Genomic DNA, 18457 nt, shown 5'->3' with positions numbered 1-18457 from the left:
CTTACGCTACTTTGCTGCATCACCCTTTCCTCTTCAAGGGAAAACCAACGCAGTGCTCAAGAGGTAGCAAGAGGCCGGCTCCTAGCAGTCGGCCCACGGCGCCCTCAAAGTCTGCGCCCCCATTAAGAAAACAAGACAGTGCAAGGCTACAGTGCAGCCCATCACCCCCGTATCCAGGACCAGGCGTGGCCACAGTGCTCCGTACAGGCGGAGATCTCCGCCCGGTGCGGCACTGTTGCCATTCCGCCCCTGACGTCACTCCTGTCAGGCGGAGCCCTCCTCCCACGACCGCCTGTCGGTACGGCCTGAAGACGGCGGGCCCTACCAGGCAGCGAGAGCCCGGAAGACGGCGGAAGCCTCACCGATCGGACCCAAGGGAGGCCGGCTCCTAGCAGGCGGCCCGTTCCTTCCTCGGGGCCCGTGCACCATTAACAAGATAAGACCCGCAGTGGCTACAGTGATCTCCCACCAGGCGGCGGGACTGTAGCCACACTCCCCAGACCAGGCCTGCGTCATTAGCATCTCAGCTACAGTAATCAGCAGCCGGCAAGACCCGCGAGCGGCGGGAGCGGCCTGTCGGCTCCGTACCAGACCAGATGGCGGGACCCACCAGGCGGCGGGCCCCAGCAGCCGGCGGAGAAGCCGGCGACCAGAGAGACTGACAGCCGGGTCCTACACCCGGCCGGATTACCATTGTATCCCTTGGGGGTAGGCCTATATAAACCCCCCAGGGCACCCATGCAAAGGGTTCCAACCTGTTAGAATTAGACTCACACCTAGGGGGAGAGGAGAGCAAGCCTTGCCTTCTTCTACCTCTAGCATACAGCTCGAGGAGCACCATTGTACTCACTAGTGCCTTAGTGATCATGCGGAGACCCCGCAGAGCAGGACTAGGGGTGTTATCTCCTAGGAGAGCCCCGAACCTGGGTAAAGTGCGCCGGCGTTCGTGTCTACGCCTCATCCCGCTTCCAGGCACCGGCGACGTTCTACTCGCTCCCACCATGATAAGCCATCCATTGGCATATGTCGCACCCAACCCCCGACAATAGGCAACAAAAACAAGCACAACCATTGAAGCACAAGCGGTACTACCGCTCGGGGGTGTAGTACTGCCGCTTGAGCGGTACTACCGCACTACTACCGCTCTACTACCACTTAGAGAAAACAGGCAACGGAAACATGCACATAAGACTTTTCCCAAGCGGCAGTGGCTGCGGTAGTCCATAACGGAAGTACCGCAAGCGGTACTACCGTGGTACTGAGAGGTACTACCGCTCGAATGCCGAAAAATAGCCCAAGCAAAACAAAAGAAGCAGGTAGGACCGAAACAGTCGCAACTTTTGCAAATGGGCTCCGAAATCTACAAACTCAAACTTGTTGGATAGATGACGACTAGTACTATCCAAACAATGACTGGTAAAAGTAAGAAGAGGCATGGGATGTATCCCAAACAAATAGAGGAGTGAAACCTCCAACAGAGAAGAACCGGCATAACCTCCAACATCGAAAACATCATAGAAGATGCATGTGAACTCTGTTTTCGATGAACTCGAGCTTGTCATCAAGATGACCATAAGCTCAAAAACTCACAAGGAGAAGAACCAAACAAGAACCAATAAAGATGATGCAAGGATGCAATGGTTTGAGCTCTCTACGAATGATACGATCAAGCTACTCATCGAGAGCCCCCCTTGATAGTACGGCAATCGATCCTATAACCCGGTCTCCCAACTACCACCATGAGACCGGTAGAATAGAAAACCTATCAAGGGTGAACCTTTGCCTTGCACATAGTCCACTTGAGCTAGATGATGATTATCTTGACTCCTTCAAGTTGGACCACCTTTCTTGATTGCGTTGGCTTGATGAAAACTAGTTCATTGCTCCCCCATACTCCACTATGGGTGATCCACTCTTTGGCACATCTTCACAAGTCCATTGACACCACAATGGACGGCAAGCTTCAAGCACTTGATCTCTTCGTGATGCTCCACTTGACCTTGCACACCGCAATCTTGATGACGATCACCACTTGATGTCATCCTCTCCATGGGTTGTATGATATCTTCCTCATGACACAAGCCCATGGAAACATACATAACCCCACATAGAACACTCACGTAGACCATGCGTTAGTACACAAAGCGTAATGGACAATGCTTACCATACCATGGGATCACTTGATCCCTCTCGGTACATCTTCTATGCTTTGTGTTTTGATCAACTTGAATCACTCTCTGTACTTAGTCTTGATCAACCTTGAATCTTTCCAACTCTCTTCATTTGGATGATGTCTTGAAGGTAAACATGAATGATCACACAATCTTCTTCTTCAAGACATGCTTGCAATAAGCTCAACATTCACATGACCAATCTTTGGATAAATCCTTAATAGCACCTTGGTCAACTCATAAACTCCTTGAAACCAACACATGGACTTCAAGAAATGCCTATGGACAAATCCTTCAAATATAACTCAATGCAACCATTAGTCCATAGAGAATGTCATCAATTACCAAAACCTCACATGGGGGCACCGCATGTCCTTTCACGTTCCTCCGCTTTGTAGTTATGATTTGGATTTGTAGGTCGTGGTGCGTCATTGGGGTGGTGGGAGCGGCGCCCGGGCGAATAAATTTGCCTCAACTCCACTCCCACACTGGCGGTGCTCATCATGGGCGGCGTCTTGTATTTGATGACATTGTGTGTTTGCCGATCCTTCAGATTGGCGGCGTTAGGGTTCATGGATGGTGTCGGCGAGGCGGTGGCGGTGACTCCATCAGGTGTGTCTCTCCTTCTGCTCTGTCCCCGTTCCTACGGCGTTGTCTCCGACGTCATGGTGGAGCAGGAAGGTTTTGTCGTCCAGGAGTACGCGCAGACGGTTGTCTACGCAAGTGACAACTGGAAGATGGTGCATCTTGTGTTGGGTTTGTGGTTGAAGGTTGTCAGTTCTGGTTTCCTCCTCCGGCGTCATAGTCGTGCTGGGGTGTCAATTTTTGGAGTCCGATAGCGTGTCCGGGGACATGTTGCCCTGGTCTGATTCTTTCAACGGCAATGGTTTTGCTTCAAGCAAACTACTTTGGAGGTCCGTAAAGCTGCTGATCAGCGATGGAGCCGTGTCGAGCTCGAGGAAGAGGTGATCTATCTCCTTTTCCTTTGTGGAGAGAGATAGACACTGGTTTCTGCATAGGATTATCCTATCTTTTCAGTCATGTAATGTCGATGTTTACGTGGCTTGTAACTGAATCTTTATTTTATTAATGAGACACGTATTATGAAAAAACGTAGAACAATTGGTCTATGGTGTATATATATTAAAAATAAAAGGAGTTCAATATGTACAAATAAATCCTCTATAGGGAGTCAGCCAACTCCAGTTTTATGAAACCCAAAAGGCGGCATGGTAAACTAAGCTAGGAACTGATCAACCCAATTCGAAAGCAAAGCTTCGAATTTATTCTTGATACGGTGCTTGAGAAGGAGGAGATTTGTCTTAAGTGCCCTTATCCAAACTTGAATGGCAGGAGGCTGTGATATGAAGATTTTCCCATTACGCTGCATCCAGATATTCCATCAGCCCATGATCGAAATTTCCATTGCAATATTTGGGGGAAGTGCTTCAGTAAGTAGTATGATCTCATCAAAGATTGAAATGACCCTTCTTCATTGACCCAAGATGGAACTCCAGCAGTCTTGAGTGGATTCGCAATCCCAGAATAAGTGTAAAGTTGTTTCTTCAGTGTGTTGTTGACGGAGCTCACAATTATATGAGGGTAGGTGGAAAGATTTTCTGCTCAAAAGGTTCCTTGAATTCACTCTGTCATGCAGGAGAAGCCAAAAGAAAATCTTGTATCTTAACATAGCAGCATTCTTCCAAATCCTTTTGAAAATAGGAGGGGGCGTGGGGTCTTTCTTTGATAAGCATTTATACATCTTGATGGAAGAAAAAGTTGATCCCCAAGAGTACACCCAGTTATCAAAATTATCAGAGGGTTGTATATTCTGGGTGAGAAGCTGCAACTCTTGAAATTGTTGTAATTTGTGGTTGTCCTCACTCCTTTGTGCTCTTCTTCTTATTTGTGGATAATATAGTGATGGAATAGTGCTTCGATATCTTGCCTTGCGATATTAGGTTCTCGTCTACTGTGGCAAGCGACGCTCATACGACTATTCAAAAGTGGTGTTGGTTTGTCCTTCTAAAATTTAAAAAACATCAAGGAACAAGGAGATGGAGAAGTCAGCGGTAGTAAAGCGAATGGAGAAGGATGAAGGAGAGTTGTTGAGGTCGACAACAAGCATGGCGAGGTAAAACTTGTAAAAAATGTGTTGAATATGTGTATAGGGATATTGTTAGACTTAGAGTATGCGTAGGGTTCGGCTGTTTGAGTAACCTGATACAATTATATAAAGGCACCACCTGAAAAATAGACGAAGCTGGTAGGCTACATACAATCAAGAAGGTGACAGCCTACATGCCCATAGCAAGGGTCTCCGGACCTGTCGTGACACAATGGTCGAGATGCGTCCGATGGCCTCAGCGGATTTGTCGTGGACCTGTGCATGCTCTGTTATGAGAGAAGTGCATGTAAGCATGGCTTAGTGATGTAGACATGATAATAAACCTTGTTAACAAATATTGTCTCTTCATCTATTTTCTACAATGATCTATTCGCATATATTTTCTAATAATTCTAAGTACCCAGTGGGTAATAATCCCAACCATCTTTAAAGGAGCTTCTTATCAGGATGCCGCTCAGCAGCTAATCGAGGTGGAAGAAGACCATCCTAGTGTTATGGCGCAATATGAAAACCAAATGGTTGAAAATAAAATACGGACAAAGCTAATATGTTTTAACACGGTACAATGGCAGATGCTCACATACACTCACTCATATGAATGCACACACACCGTACTCCTATGAGTACCTCTAAGATACTGCCACAACATCTTGAGATTGACGAAGTTATCATAGATGCCGCATTTTTCTTTTTTGAAAAATGAGGATTGCCACCGGCCTCTGCATCTTAGATGCCTCATAGTCAACGAAAACTTGTCCTTCCAGAAACGAACATCGCCAGAAAAACTGAAATAAATCTAGAAAAGTGCGAGCACCAGTACTAAATTTAGGACTTGAATCCTAGTGGCATAAGTCTACCACACAAGGGAATCTAACCATCTGAACTGTGCTCAGTCCGTGACAGAGCTAATTCTATTTGCCAAAGAATTTTACAAGTTGGTTTTGGACATGCATATGCGGGAGAGGTTCGTGTACGTCCGACGCTCATTTGTTTGCCTCTTCCCTCCGTGAAACCGTAACGGGTTTGCTATTTTTCAGTCGACTGTTTTTCAATTCGCTTTCATTCAAATCTGTGTCCGTCCGATATCACCCTGAGATTCGCGCTCGGTCCTGTTCCGTTTGTGCTGGTTTTCGGGTTGGGTTTCTATCGGGTGCGGTTTTCTACTTCAGCCCGTTTTCCTCGACCCGGTCCCGCCCCGGCTGGCACTGTAGGTTTTTGTCATTTTTGAATTTAGGAGCGGGGTGTCATTCCCCTTTCTCATTTCGAGGCAGAGGGAGAGTGCTCGAGCGGCGGAGGTGGGGGAGGCAATTCCTTCTGTTCATGGCGATTCCAAGCTCTTCCACTGCAGGATTTTGATCTCTTCTCATTTTCCTCTTCCTCCCTTGGCTGCCCTGGTTGGTTGTCCTTGTCTCTCCCGTTTTTGCCCGTGCTTTTCCTGGCTCTGTAGTTCCAGATCCAGGTGATTTTGGGTTTCGTGGATCCGCGGTAGGTGTTTTTTTTATCGCGGGATGTGCATGTTGCCGCCATGGTGTTCTAGTCCACCATGGTTGTGCGCCGGAGTTTTGGTTAGAGCTTGCAGCACACCATGCGTAGTCTGCCATGCCGTAGTCTTCTGTTTTTGTTGTAGAAGTAGGCCAAATCCCGCCCGGTTAGGCTTCCGTATGCCAAATCCTGGGGCAGTGTTCTGCTGTTGATGTAAGTTTCTCTGTTGTTGATGTGGAGGTAGGTGTAGTAGGCGTTAGTTTTCAGCGGTGGATGACGTAGCTTGACTCTGAAGATCGAGTTCTGGTTGTTTGTTGGGGAGATTTTGCCATCTTCTGGTGTCTTGTTTGGGGTTGTAGTTGTAGTTGTAGTTGGCTGCTCTTGTTTTGATGTTCTAGCCCCTGAATTTCGTCATGTTGTAATGTATTTGTTCCCTGATGTTTGTTCATCCTGCTGGTTACTGAACTTCTATGTTCCGAATGTTTCCTTTCTGCAACTTCCTGAATTTTCATGCTTGTTTTTCAGTGTTCCCCTATAATAGGAGTGTATGTTACACCCAGATATAAAGAGTATCCGTATGCAGTTCTGCTGTGCAATTTTTAACCCTATTAGTTGCCCTATAGATTCACTATACCTTGTCTTGTAGAGCTTCACTGCAACCTCATGCGTTCAGTGTTTTTGCCATAGTTTCAGTGTAATTTTTTTCAGTAGTCTGTATGTAGCTTTTTCCTGTTTTTTGAGTGTATTAAACCCCTAGTTTATGGTGTAATTTCCCCCGTATTAAACCCCTAGTTTATGGTGTAATTTCCCCCGTATTAAACCCCTAGTTTAGTGTACTCAGTGTAGCTTGTTGCTGAACTTTTTGGATGTAATATATCCCTAGTTGCTTTTCTAACCCTGCATTTTCACAGTGTAAACCCCCCCCCCCCCCCACCCCCACCCTCCTATTTACTGTGGTGTAAATCCCCGCATAGGTAATGTGTAATTTGTTCTATAGTTTCACACTCTTTCTCAGTGTAATTCCCCCCTAATTTGCGGTGTAATTTCACTATAATCACATGTATAATTACACTGTAATTTGTGCTGTAGTTGCAGTGTAATTTTCTCTTAATTTAGCGGCGTAAATCCCTCTATAATTACTGTGTAATTTGTCTTTGTTTTTTCACTGTAATCCGATGCATATTTGCAGTGTAATTAGTGGTGTTAATAGTGCAATTTTCACTTCACTTACAATGTAATTTCTCTTGATTTAGTGGTGTAAATTTCTCTATTATTACTGCGTAGTTTTACCTGCTTTTACACTGTAATCTGATGCGTTTTTACAGTGTAAATTTACCCATATTTACTGCATGGTTTGGCCTGCTTTTACACTGTAATCTGATGTGCTCTTACAGTGTAATATTACCCTTAATTACTGGGTAGTTTGAACTGCTTTATATTGTAGTCAGATGCCGTTTTACAGTGAAATTCACCCTTAATTACTGTGTAGTTTGTACTGTAGTTACACTGTAATCCGATGCCATTTTACAGTGTAAATTTACCCATAATTACCGTGTAGTTATTACTGTAGCTACACTGTAATCCGATGCCCTTTTTACAGTGTAATTTTACCCAAAATACTGTGTAGTTTGTACTGTAGTTACACTGTAATCCGATGCCATTTTACAGTGTAAATTTACCCATAATTACTGTGTAGTCTGTACTGTAGTTACACTGTAATCATATGCCCTTTTACAGTGTAATTTTACCCATAATTACTGTGTAGTTTGTACTGTAGTTACACTGTAACCCCACATATTTTCTTACAGTGTAATTCCCCATAATTGCACTTCCAGTATATTTTTTCCCATATTCACCACATTTTTCGGTACCTAGTTCATGCTTATTTTCTTTTTTTTGTCCTAGTCTATAAGCCTAGTTTTATCTTCCATATCTTTATAATTGAGCCCCATTTCTTTGTTGTTTTTCAGCTAGTTTCTTAATGGGTAGAGTACGGCATCTGTCCCAAGGATGTTCCGCTAGTTTCTTCAGTTGAGAGTGCTGATTCTTTAAAAGATCCTTTCGTGCCTAGTGATTTTGCTGATGATGGTTCTAATGCTCTGTCTTTGGTAGTTATTTTTGTCTTCTTATATCTTCTTTCACTTTCCTTTATATTTTTCTATTTTCATTTTATTAATTTTTGTGCTTTGTTGTCTGTTTTTTCAGGATTGTTCTGGTGATGATGAAGAGTTTGATAAAGCTCTATACAATTTCTATGTGAATAGTGTAAGTCTTTTCCTGATCTAGTTTTATTTTCTTGTTTATCTTTTTCTGATTATCTATCCTTTTTATGTTGGTTTGATGTTTTTGTATTTGCTTTGTACAGAAAGTCAAGTACCTAAAGAGGAAATTATCATTTGCTAGTAGAAGGAATGTTGTAAGTCTCTTTTCTCTTCTTGTGTTTTATTTGTTGTACCTTCTTCTCTTTTGGTTGCTTGTTTGATGTTATTTTCGACGGGGTTTCCCTTACGTATATTTAGTTTATTTTGCATTATTAATGTAGTTCTTATTATGTTTTTCTGTAGAGGCAGAAACGATCTTCTGATTTCCCCGTTTGTTTGACATTCACTAGATATTCTGGATTTTTAGTTTTGTGTTGCACTATATCTTTGGGTATCGGATTTTAGTTTGTTGAGGTGAATGATTGTGTAGTCCATTGATTCGTTCGTTTGTGCAGTCTTCTTTATTGTGATTTTGTTGTAGCAAGCTAACGACTGGTACTAAGTAAGTTTTTACTTCATCATCTTTATTTCTCAGCGTATAATAATTGTTTATAGTTACTTTTTTGCAGTTTATTATTTGTCATTTTGCATTCTGTTATTTTTAATTTTGTTGTCTCTTCTTATTTGTTGTAGTGTTGTTTTATAGTTCTAAAGTTCTTGAAGAATCTTTCAAACAACTAAATCTTTTTGAGTGGCTACAAAGGTAATTCATTACTCAGCTATTTCTTTTGTTCTCAATTGTATTCTCTAAGCCCCTTTCGCTGCACTTTGTTGTTAGTTTTCCTAATGTATTTAAAACTCAACCAAGCAATCTTAAACGCTTGGAATCTTAAACTTTCGTCCATAAGGCACAAACAATGCATGGAATACATGCCTATCAAAGTGGTCTTTTGATAGTTAGTAGGTAGCAAACAATGCTTGCCCTCATAGTACAAATAAATTATTGTGCTTAGCAATCTTTTTCCTTAAGTTCTCTCACTCATGTTGTATGTTCATGTTCTCAAACAGGGCTGCCTCCCAGGGATTAGCTTCCGCTGCTGCCTCTTCGCCTGTTGAATCATCTTCATGCATTTCTTGCCATGTCTGCAAAATAATTCAACTTATGCTTTGTTATTCTCTTATTTTCTATACCCTTATTTGTTTTGTATTTGTTTCAGACATGAATTTTACTTACATTTTGTGTCTTTTCCTGAGTTGTAGCTGATTTCTGCTTCTTTGCTGGAGTTCCCCTCATTTTGGTGATTCATGTTTGTAGGTCCATTCCCTGAGTGTACATGCAAGCATCGGGATAGTTCCATTTTCAGGTATTACCCCCATAGCACCTTGAATGATCTTTGCTTTTTTCGCATTATTTTGTAGTTGTTGCTTGTTACCTTGTATATGATGTCTGATTGTAGGAGCGCAGTAAACGAAAATGATTCCTACAATAATTCATTTTGATTGTCAACTTCTCAGCCCTATATTTTTCTAGTTTCAAAGGTTAAATTTTTGTTTGTTATTTCTGGGCATTTGTAACTCACATTTAGTATGAGGTGTCAGTACAATAGCAACAAAATGAAGAACAACACTGGTAGAATTTCTTAGCAATGCTCATTTTGTTAGTAGTAATTCTTTTTCAGATTGTACAGTGTATTTGTATAGAGATAGGTAACTGCATTTTCTTTTCTTTTTTGGTGTATCCTGTATTGTTCTTTTTGAGGATATTGAAATGCTATTTTTATCTAGTGAAGTTTTCAGTTTTGTTTTTTCTCTGACCATGCCAAACATGCAGCTAGATACCAACAGATGTATGCCCAAATATAGGAGAAAATGGAAACGCCGGCAAACATTATAGGATTTCACTAGATGTATGTTCTCAGAGGAGCATTTTTTTACAGTGTATTCCTATTTGATTTCATCTTATCAGTAAGTTCAATCCCCTGATTCATTCCTGAAATGTTTTTGTTTTCTTGTTTCTAATTGGACCTAATGTAGGCACTCAAAACAGAGGTGGAATAGTTCTGCTGTAGCTTGAGGAGTTGAATATTTTCATGTACCTGCGATTTGTCTCTGGGATGATCTTGTTGTGATCCCCAAGTGACTGCTTGTGTTCTTCCAGGTAATTGCGTTTCTGCCATGCCTCTTCTTCTCTCCAGCCCTCTCCCATGGTGTTTGTTGTATGTTAGGTCCATGTTCTTCCCCTCCTCCCCCTCTCCCATGGCGTCTGTTCTATCTCCTTCTTTCCCCCTCTCCGACTGTGTGTTAGATGAGATATGAGAGGGGGGGGGGGGGGGGGGGGGGGTAGAGTGGGGGGGCTTTTCATGGGTTCCAAGTTGAAGGAGAGTCGTCAGTTTGTTTCCTGATGCGTTGTGTTTTTCCCCTCTCAGGTGCTTTTGTTCTCCACGAAAAGGAAAGGATTGTGGGCCCGATCGGTTCTACATTTGTTTGTTGTTATTAGTTGCTTGACGGGTCAGATTTTCAGACCCGTCTTCTTCAGAAAAAACATACATACAGACAATTGTTTTTTCAACGTACAGCTGTGAACAGCTGATTGGTTGGAAAATTTGAATGATATCTAATTACAAATCAGTCGAATGCCAAATAGACAGTCCCAACCGTAAAGCTACACTCTAAATATGTGCATATATATTCATATGTAGTTCATATTGAAATCTCTAGAAAAAGTTATATTTAGAAACAGAGGGAGTATAATATATGAACGTTTGGGACGGGGAGTATATCTGACGCTTTTCTTTTTCTTCCATCCGTGAACCGTAAAGCTGCTCGCAGCCGATGCCTGCCAAACATACGCAGACGAGGCTATCAAGTATAGCTTGCACTCTCACTCCCACTCTCACTCTCTGAGGCCGTGTCGCGTGGCGCGTGCAGAGCATGCGTCCCAGCTCCTTTCCTCCCTTTGTCTTGTCCTTTCAGAAACTACCTGTCCAGTTCCTTGCACACTCCAACTTCTTACTAATCATTTCTTGGAACGCGACGTCTCATGAAGGTAGTACGTCGTACGTCGTCCTGGTCCCCGATGCCAAGCGTGTAATCATACAAGTACATCGTCGGCACATACTGGCAGTAGTACCGTACGTATCATGACGTGCAGCACAAATGTAGGAACGACATTTCAGCGAGCAAAGCAAAGGATGGAATGCCATGCATCACACATAAGAACTGAAACAGTCCAACACGGTTGAATTTCAGAGGACTACCTGGTGAATGGGATTGTTGTACTCCTACTGTGCATGCATGATGCAACTGGCACGACCAAAAAACAGTCTAATTTCAAAAAAGGCGGCCTGCGCGCGCCATAAGTAGGCAACAGTGCAGCAAGCGAGCTTTCGGAAGGAAAAGGAGCGTATTATTGGGTGTTGCATATTATTGTACATCACCATCATTGCACCATATAGCTTGCCAGCCATCATGGAAGCAAACTCATGCCCATCTCTGCATGCATGCATGTATCAGTTCTTGCACTACGAGCTAGCTAGCTACTACGACCAGATCGATCGAGACACGTACGAAGCTAGAAGGTGAAAAAAAAAGGTTTACATGATCTAATTAAGCCGAAGCAAACTCCAAACCTGACGCTAAAAGAGCTTGAACATAGCCTGGTTGGTTGGAACAAAACAAAAAGTGGGAACAAGAAAACGTAAAGTCCGTACGTTTGTCGTCGTGAGGATGATCGATCGACGCATGCATGCATGCGTTGCGTTGCGTTGCTACTCCAAGAACGTCTCCATGAGGTCCGAGTAGACGCTGCCCTCGTGCTGCGCTCGGTACTCCATCCCTTGCTGCTGCTGCTGCTGCGGCGCCGGCCCCGTCGACGCCGACACCGACGGGGACGGCGAGTTGGACGAGCTCATCCTCGCCGGCAACGTGAAGCTCCTCTTGAACTTGGCGCTCTGGGTGTTCTCCATCCTCCTCGCCTTGTTCGAGTGGCTCTCCAGGCTCAGGTACTCCTCCACGTTCTCCGCGCCGCCGTGCCCCGTCTGCGCCTCCTGCGCTGGCTTCCCATCGTCTGCGCCGCCTCCTCCTCCGCCGGGGCCGCCGTACAAAAGCTTCGAGTCATCTGAGCGCCCGGTGAGCGCGGTGAAGAAGGACAGCCCGTTGGGCCACTTGAGGTCGCCGTCGGGCGTCTCCCCGGGCTGCATCTGCTGCTGGTGCTGGTGGTGTTCGTCCATGTGCGGCGGCTTGCCATGCTGCGACGGCGCGAGGTGGTACATGTGGCTCTCGTCCTTGCCGCCCCCGCCGCCCGGGTAATGCGGCATCGACGACCGCGCGGACGGGTGGAACGCGGCCGGCCCCGGCGGGAACAGGGGCGACGCGGCGGCGTGGGAGAGCTGCGGCTGGCCCGGCCAGTTGAAGAGCTGCGGGGGCGGGCGCGCCGGCGGCGGCTGCTTGAGCGGGAAGGACGGCGCGGACGAGGCGCCCCGGGAGGAGGAGAAGAGCTGCGAGAGGAAGAAGCCCGACTGGTAGCCCAGTGACTCGAACATGTGTCGCATCCGCAGCACGAAGTGCAGGTCCTCCGGTATCTGCGCACGCACGCACAGTGGCACACACACATCGCTTAGCGTTGGCACGTCAACGTCGGCGTGCTTGTTTGACGACCAAAACGACAAAATGATGCATGTAGTAAAGGGCAAAAGGTTTGAAATTTGCGAGGGTGCGTTGCACTTACGATCTTGCAGGAACCCAGCTGCAGGAGGCCATGGCCAGCTTGAATCACAGCGATTGTCTGCAAATCAAACGGAATAATAAGTTTATGAAAACTAATTTAATCTTACTCTTGCACGCTGCTGGCTAAGCTAAGCTAAGAAGAGGAAGTGGATTAAAGATGAAGGGTAGAGATGAGGGTGGGGCATTGCCTGGATGCCTGAGGCGAACTGGTCAGTCCATTCCGTAGGAAGCTGCAAAAGAAAAAGACGAGAGGGATATGTGTAAGTGCAGAGGAATAAAGGCTGGCCGTGACTGCGATCGCGGCGTTTGTTCTTGCCGATAGCCGCGGATGCTCCTGAGCATCCAATTCTTCTCTTCTTTTTGGGAGCAGATTTTTGTTCTTTGGTGGAGCAGATTTGATTTGATTCAAAGCTTGAGATGTCTCTCGATCGATCTTTCTATGTTTTTTCTCCATGGAGTGAGTAAAAACTTGAAGGAAACCTACCACTGCGTGAGCAGTAATGTGGTGTACTGCTAAGCAGGGGTCTCCCCCAACCCAATCCAAAGCATGGACTGCAGAAAGGAAGAGAAAGAAGGGAAGGGGTGGGGTGGGGGCAGGGTTGATGATGGTACATACGGCATCAAAAGAGCTCTGCCAGTAGTTGGCGATGTTGGGCTCGCATTCAGAAGGTTCCTTGAAGACCCATTTGTGACACTTATCAGATGCCACCTTTCCCATCAGCCTGCAACCCAACGCGTCCAAATCAAATCAAAACCGACTTGGCAAATCATGCTCAAAAGCTCAGTAGAACAAAAGTGAAAGAGACCACCAATAACGCACACACAAACCAGTCACAACCCCGGAGAACTCTCTCTAATGTGTCTTTACTCTTATCTATTACACTGTATATTACTACTCGTTAGTAACAAGCTTAGTAAACATGTAGCACGGTTTAATTAGTGAGAGACTTCACTGAATGAGTGAAAAACAGAACAAATTCACGCAGCTTAATTAGTGAAAACAATTCAATGGCTGAGGAGAGAATCAAAGTGCTGTCATGCTTTTGAAACCGTATATCTGTTTTACTAACCAGTAGCAACTTCCACAAGTCCCAAACTCATCATACTACTATGTTGTGTAGCATGTGCGTGTGCGTGTAGCGTGAGGGCGTTGTTAATCCGAGATAAACCTCGCAATTAACCCACTGACGCGCGGGGGTTTGTTTATGCGGAACGAGGCACCGCCCCACTCCAGCTCACGTGCCGCACGTGACGGCGCCCGTCCTTGGTCCTCGCCCAAAAGACACGCACGACTGACTTGAATGGCACCCGTTATTCAATCCTACGCGCCCGTTTTACCCACCCTCCCCTCTCCCCGTTCCCGCTCCCGGCATAATCACAGCCCCCCTCCACGCGCGGTCAGACCAAACCCAACCAAAAACCCAGAGCCCAGAGATTAATTAGGCGTGATGGTACCGCCATGTCAGTGCCGCGCGAATTAACAAGGCCCAAAAGCTGGGCCTGGGCGCGGTAGATTCAGAACAAAGTGAAAAGATGAAAGCGCACGCACCCATCCCATCCCCTCCTCCCCTTTCCTCCCTCCCTCCTACCCTTCTTTGTCTCTCACCACCCTCCTCCTCACTCGGGTTGGGGTTGGGGTTGGACTTGCGCGCGTCGTCACTGGCGGAGGAACTGTGGGTCATCAATGGCGCACAGCCTCGAGCGGGTCCTAATCGGAGAACAGGGGACGGACGTGACGGGAACTTGCACGAAAACACGCGGGGCTTAATTAGAGGTGGTGGTATGGATATGGATGGTGGGCTAGGGGAGGGGACTGCTAGGTGGGTAGGGGCTGCGAGCGACGACCGGACCGGCGGGGGGAAAACTGCACACGACTGCACCTACCCAGTACCCACCCTTCTCCGTAGTTGTAGAGCTGGATGGACATCTTGCTGAAGGCCTTGCGCACCGGGTCCTCGCCCTCCATGTCCTCCAGGCACTCCGCCATCCGCGGCCGGCAGAACCCGTCCTCCCACATCAGCATCCTGCACACACGCGCGCACCGCAGCAATCAACGCCGGCCCGATCACATATGTCCTGACTGTACCAATCAATCAGGCTAATAGTGGTAATAAGAGGAGCAAGGGAGTGCACTCACAGGCTGCCGTTGTCGTCGCCGACCTTGCACCCGTTGCCGCCGCGGCACCGCCTAGGAGCAGGATGAATCAATAGAAAGTTAATCGGTGCGCCAACCACTGTGGTGCATGATAGATTGGCGGCGTGTTTCTCTGATGCTTACGGCGGCGGAGAGACTAATAAGAGAGGCAAGAACAAGTTTGGTTGCGGGGGAGAGAGAGAGGAGGCACATACGGGCGAGGACGGATGGTCCAGAAGACGGAGTAAGTCCAGTCCGAGTTGAGGCAGACGTTGCGGAGCGCCTCGTGGAGCGCCATCATCCCCGCGGCCTCTTTGCTCCGCGCATGATCCCCTCCTCCCCCTCCTGCCGCCCCCGAGCCCACCATTTTTCCCCCTCCCCTCACCTCCCTTACCAAGGCAGGCAAAGGCGGGCGTCGTAAAAACCCTTGTGCTGGCTAGCTATGCTGTGGTCGCGCTCGGAGCTCGGGAGGCTAGGCTAGGGGTGGTAGGGCGCGCCTTCTAGCTACCCGGCCGAGGCTCTTTTTGATCGCTTCTTGGGTTTTTCTCCCCGTGGGGAGAGAGAGAGGGACTGCGGGCGGGCTAGTAGCTTCGCTCGGCGAGCTACTCCTACTGCCTCTCTCTGCCTCTCTCTCACGCAGAGGCTCTCGGTCTGTCTCGCAGTCCTTGGCCTGTCTCTCTCTAATTGCTGTTTTTAACTTGGGCAGGGGGCGAGGGTAAACCGAAAGGCGCTCTGCTCTGAGTCTGAGGGGGTAGCCAAGCCAGGCCAGTCACTGCGGTCGCACACGGCACCCTATGTTTTCTTCCCTGCGTTGGCGGCCCAGAAGATGGCAGCCAAAAGTAAAAGCGGCTCTGCCGGGTCCCCCATACCCTTCTATGCCCGGCTTTATTTTCCTCTCTCCCCCGTACCAGTCCATGAAGGCATGGAGAGGCTGTTCCTCGGTTTGGCGAACTGGGACGACCGAGGAAATTTTGTTTCTTCCCCGGCATCCTCGGAAATTTGGAATTTGCAGTTCTTTTGTTTCAATTGTTATTAGAAATGTATTGCAAAAGTTGTAGGGAAATGCTAGCTTTTTTTTAAATTGAAGAAGCAGGGAAAATGCTAGCTCAGAGAGAATGTATGAAACTCTTAACATTTTTTAACATGCCTTGAAACAAGAGAATGGCATTTTTCTCTTATTCGAAAATTAGAGAATGACACTGCAGAATGCGGACATCGAAATTTTCTAATGCATTTGTTATACATCAGAGGACTGCTTTTTCTCTAAAGCGCGACGGCCACATGTGAGCATCATCGTGGATGTAACGGCACCTAAGACGAGGCGAGCATGGGCCGGGCGCCGAGGCGTTGGCAATGCGGATTGGCGGTGAAACTAGAGGCAATGGTAGAGTTTTGATTGCCTTGCGGGGGTTAGAGTTGGGGAATGGGCGAGCTTCGATGTCGGGGAATGGCCTAGGCCGACAACAGGACCATCGGTCGTGCTGGTTAGGTCAAGGCAAGCAGCCGAGGCACAAGGTGACGGCAAAGGAGAAAACTTGTTGGCCAGATAGGGTGGGTCACTAGCAGAAGAAGATGGGGAAGATTGACAGGAGATGTTTTTGGTGAGATATTTGCACAATTGTCCAACATTTACAACAAACCAACTGCAAATTTAGAAGAATAAAATGTGAATGAACTATAGGCGGGTCCTTTTTAAAATACCTATCATACATGAGATATTTGCACAAGCTAAACAAAATCATACAACGAGGGAACCCAAAAATCAAGCAATTCGGATTTTTTTTGTAGGCAACGTCCTTGAACTTCCATGTCGGCGTCCAATGTTCAAACTTGATTTCTACATGTTATTTTTTTACTAGCATAATGGACATGTCATCCAGAAATTGGTCGATTGTCGTTCTTCTCTACACGAATTCAGAGTCAACTAAAATCATAAAATGTGGGAACATAAAAACAAGCAATTCAATTTTTTAATAATTCTACAAATAAAGGGAAATTATGAAAATGAAATAAAGAACATACAAATATGAAATGGTAGGTAAATATGACAAAAATTTATCAAATATCTTGTGTGGGGTGTCTTTTGAAATATTTTGGAGTTGCGTCATTATTTTCATGGAAGAATTGAACCTTTTCGGATTCGCACCAATCCTTTCTCAGCCCCCCCCCCCCCCCCCCACACACACACACCACCACCACCACCACCACCACCACCAATTTTTTTCGAGAAAACGCAAGAGACTTTGCGTTTCATTTCATTTAACAGGAAGACATCGGGGGTAGAACCTCCAGAAAGGAGGGACACACACACACACATACACGACCGTCCTCACCAAGCGACTACAACTAGGTGAGGAGGTGCCCTCAACTACAGACACGCAACGACATTAGGCCTCGCCCAGCAGGGCAGCGTCAGCGTCATTGCCAAACGCCTCCAGGGACGATTGCATCTCCAGGACTGCCCAGGCCAACGTACCTCGCACCCATGTGCCTAGAGAGTCGGCGGGCGAAGGGCAGGGCCTAACAGGAACGGGTGAAACAATAGTTGGGGAAGCATGGGCGCTGGTGTACGTTGTGATCTGCTCCCTGTGTAGCAGTCTACGCCAGCGCGATGCATCACCAGCCTCCATCTGCCGCATCAAACTCCACTTGCAGCCAAAGCAGCGCCTTCAAAAGAGGAACGGCGCTGAGACGCCGCCGCTGCCCGGTCCGGGAGGCCGGACCTGGGGTTTCTCCTGGTGCTCAAGGAGGAGATCTGGTCAGGGTCATGCCAACGCCTCCAAGGAGGTGACGACACCCTCGGGCGTCGCCCTTGACAGCGCAGGCCGTCGCCGCGCGGGTCGCTCCGACCCATGAACAAAGACCTCAGATGCAATGGCAGACCAGACTTGGCGAAGAACGTCGGAGAAGACCAGCACACATGGAGGGATGCCTAGGAGCGTTGTCGTCACAGGAGGAGCACCGACCGACGCAGCGCCAGCAGGCCGGCCACCGCCGGGAGCGCGACGAGCAGGCAACAGCAGCCACCTGCACCGCGCTGACGCCGCGCCGGCCCGCGGCATCCGCCGCCAGGAACCGCCGGGCACAGCAAACAACAGCCATCAAGAACCGCCGCGCGCGTGCACACCCACCCAGCGGCTACCACCGGCGGCGGCCGGGAGGGGGACGGGTGGGTTGGGGCAGAAAGAGAATCGCAGGCCAGGGCGGGCCCGCGCGGCCCAGATTTGGGCACCCTCATCTCTGCCGCCACCGCGCGCGCAATCCACATCATCACGACCTCCCCTGAGCACAGACAACCGCCTGCCTCGCCACCGCGCGCTCCCGCCACTCCAGCACACCAAAGAGCAGTGCGCGAACCCACGAACAAGGGCCCCGTCGCCGCCGTCCACCGGCGAGGGCTTCGCCCGCCAGCATCCTCCGGCGACGGCGAGGGGAGGGAGGGGAGGAGGGGGGCTTGGGGCGGCGGCTAGGGTTTCGCCACCCGAGTCGCCCCCCTGGGAGCGACGCGGGGGCCGAGGGGGACCACCACCAATTTTCTTAAACTCCCATTTTAATGATTTCTCTGTTATTTTGTTTTCCTCAAAATTATTGATGAACTTTTTTGATTTTTTATCTT

At 47.6% G+C, this 18457-nt stretch overlaps 1 protein-coding gene, 1 long non-coding RNA gene and 1 pseudogene across 6 annotated transcripts; 1 reads left to right on the top strand and 2 right to left on the bottom strand.

Annotated features, from left to right (window-relative positions):
• The first annotated feature begins 5532 nt into the window (after window positions 1–5532).
• Window positions 5533–10623, top strand: LOC109757927 (uncharacterized). Of its 5 annotated transcripts, none has more exons than XR_012205281.1 (11): window positions 5533–5693; window positions 7752–7889; window positions 7987–8046; window positions 8147–8197; window positions 8498–8544; window positions 8676–8745; window positions 9051–9123; window positions 9298–9346; window positions 9814–9947; window positions 10017–10140; window positions 10409–10623. It is a non-coding gene; the product is annotated as an uncharacterized lncRNA (long non-coding RNA). The 5 variants fall into 5 exon arrangements; XR_012205282.1 differs by having other exon boundaries at window positions 8346–8544; XR_012205279.1 differs by having other exon boundaries at window positions 8147–8264; window positions 8301–8544; window positions 9814–9889.
• A 743-nt stretch (window positions 10624–11366) lies between these two features.
• Window positions 11367–15507, bottom strand: LOC109757922 (protein RICE SALT SENSITIVE 3). Its single transcript, XM_020316770.4, has 7 exons — window positions 15057–15507; window positions 14845–14895; window positions 14603–14731; window positions 13324–13429; window positions 12896–12937; window positions 12709–12765; window positions 11367–12562 (listed from the first exon to the last, which is right to left on the bottom strand). Exons 1-7 carry the CDS (start codon window positions 15206–15208, stop codon window positions 11750–11752), a joined length of 1350 nt encoding a protein of 449 aa, XP_020172359.1. The 5' UTR covers window positions 15209–15507; the 3' UTR covers window positions 11367–11749.
• Window positions 15508–17606: 2099 nt separating this feature from the next.
• LOC109757923 (uncharacterized) lies at window positions 17607–18255 on the bottom strand (annotated as a pseudogene).
• Window positions 18256–18457: the final 202 nt, after the last annotated feature.

Source organism: Aegilops tauschii, chromosome 3 (genome assembly GCF_002575655.3).
Source record: "Aegilops tauschii subsp. strangulata cultivar AL8/78 chromosome 3, Aet v6.0, whole genome shotgun sequence".
Classification (NCBI taxonomy): domain Eukaryota; kingdom Viridiplantae; phylum Streptophyta; class Magnoliopsida; order Poales; family Poaceae; genus Aegilops; species Aegilops tauschii.
Note: the sequence above shows the minus strand (reverse complement) of the source record. Positions and strands in the feature narration are given on the sequence as shown.

Coding starts and splice junctions, on each gene's coding strand:
- LOC109757922 (XM_020316770.4), bottom strand. CDS start 15,208: ATGGTGGGCTCGGGGGCGGCAGGAGGGGGAGGAGGGGATCATGCGCGG. Junction 14,896..15,056: donor TGGACCATCCGTCCTCGCCC/GTATGTGCCTCC, acceptor TCCTGCTCCTAG/GCGGTGCCGCGGCGGCAACG. Junction 12,563..12,708: donor AGCTGGGTTCCTGCAAGATC/GTAAGTGCAACG, acceptor GTGCGTGCGCAG/ATACCGGAGGACCTGCACTT.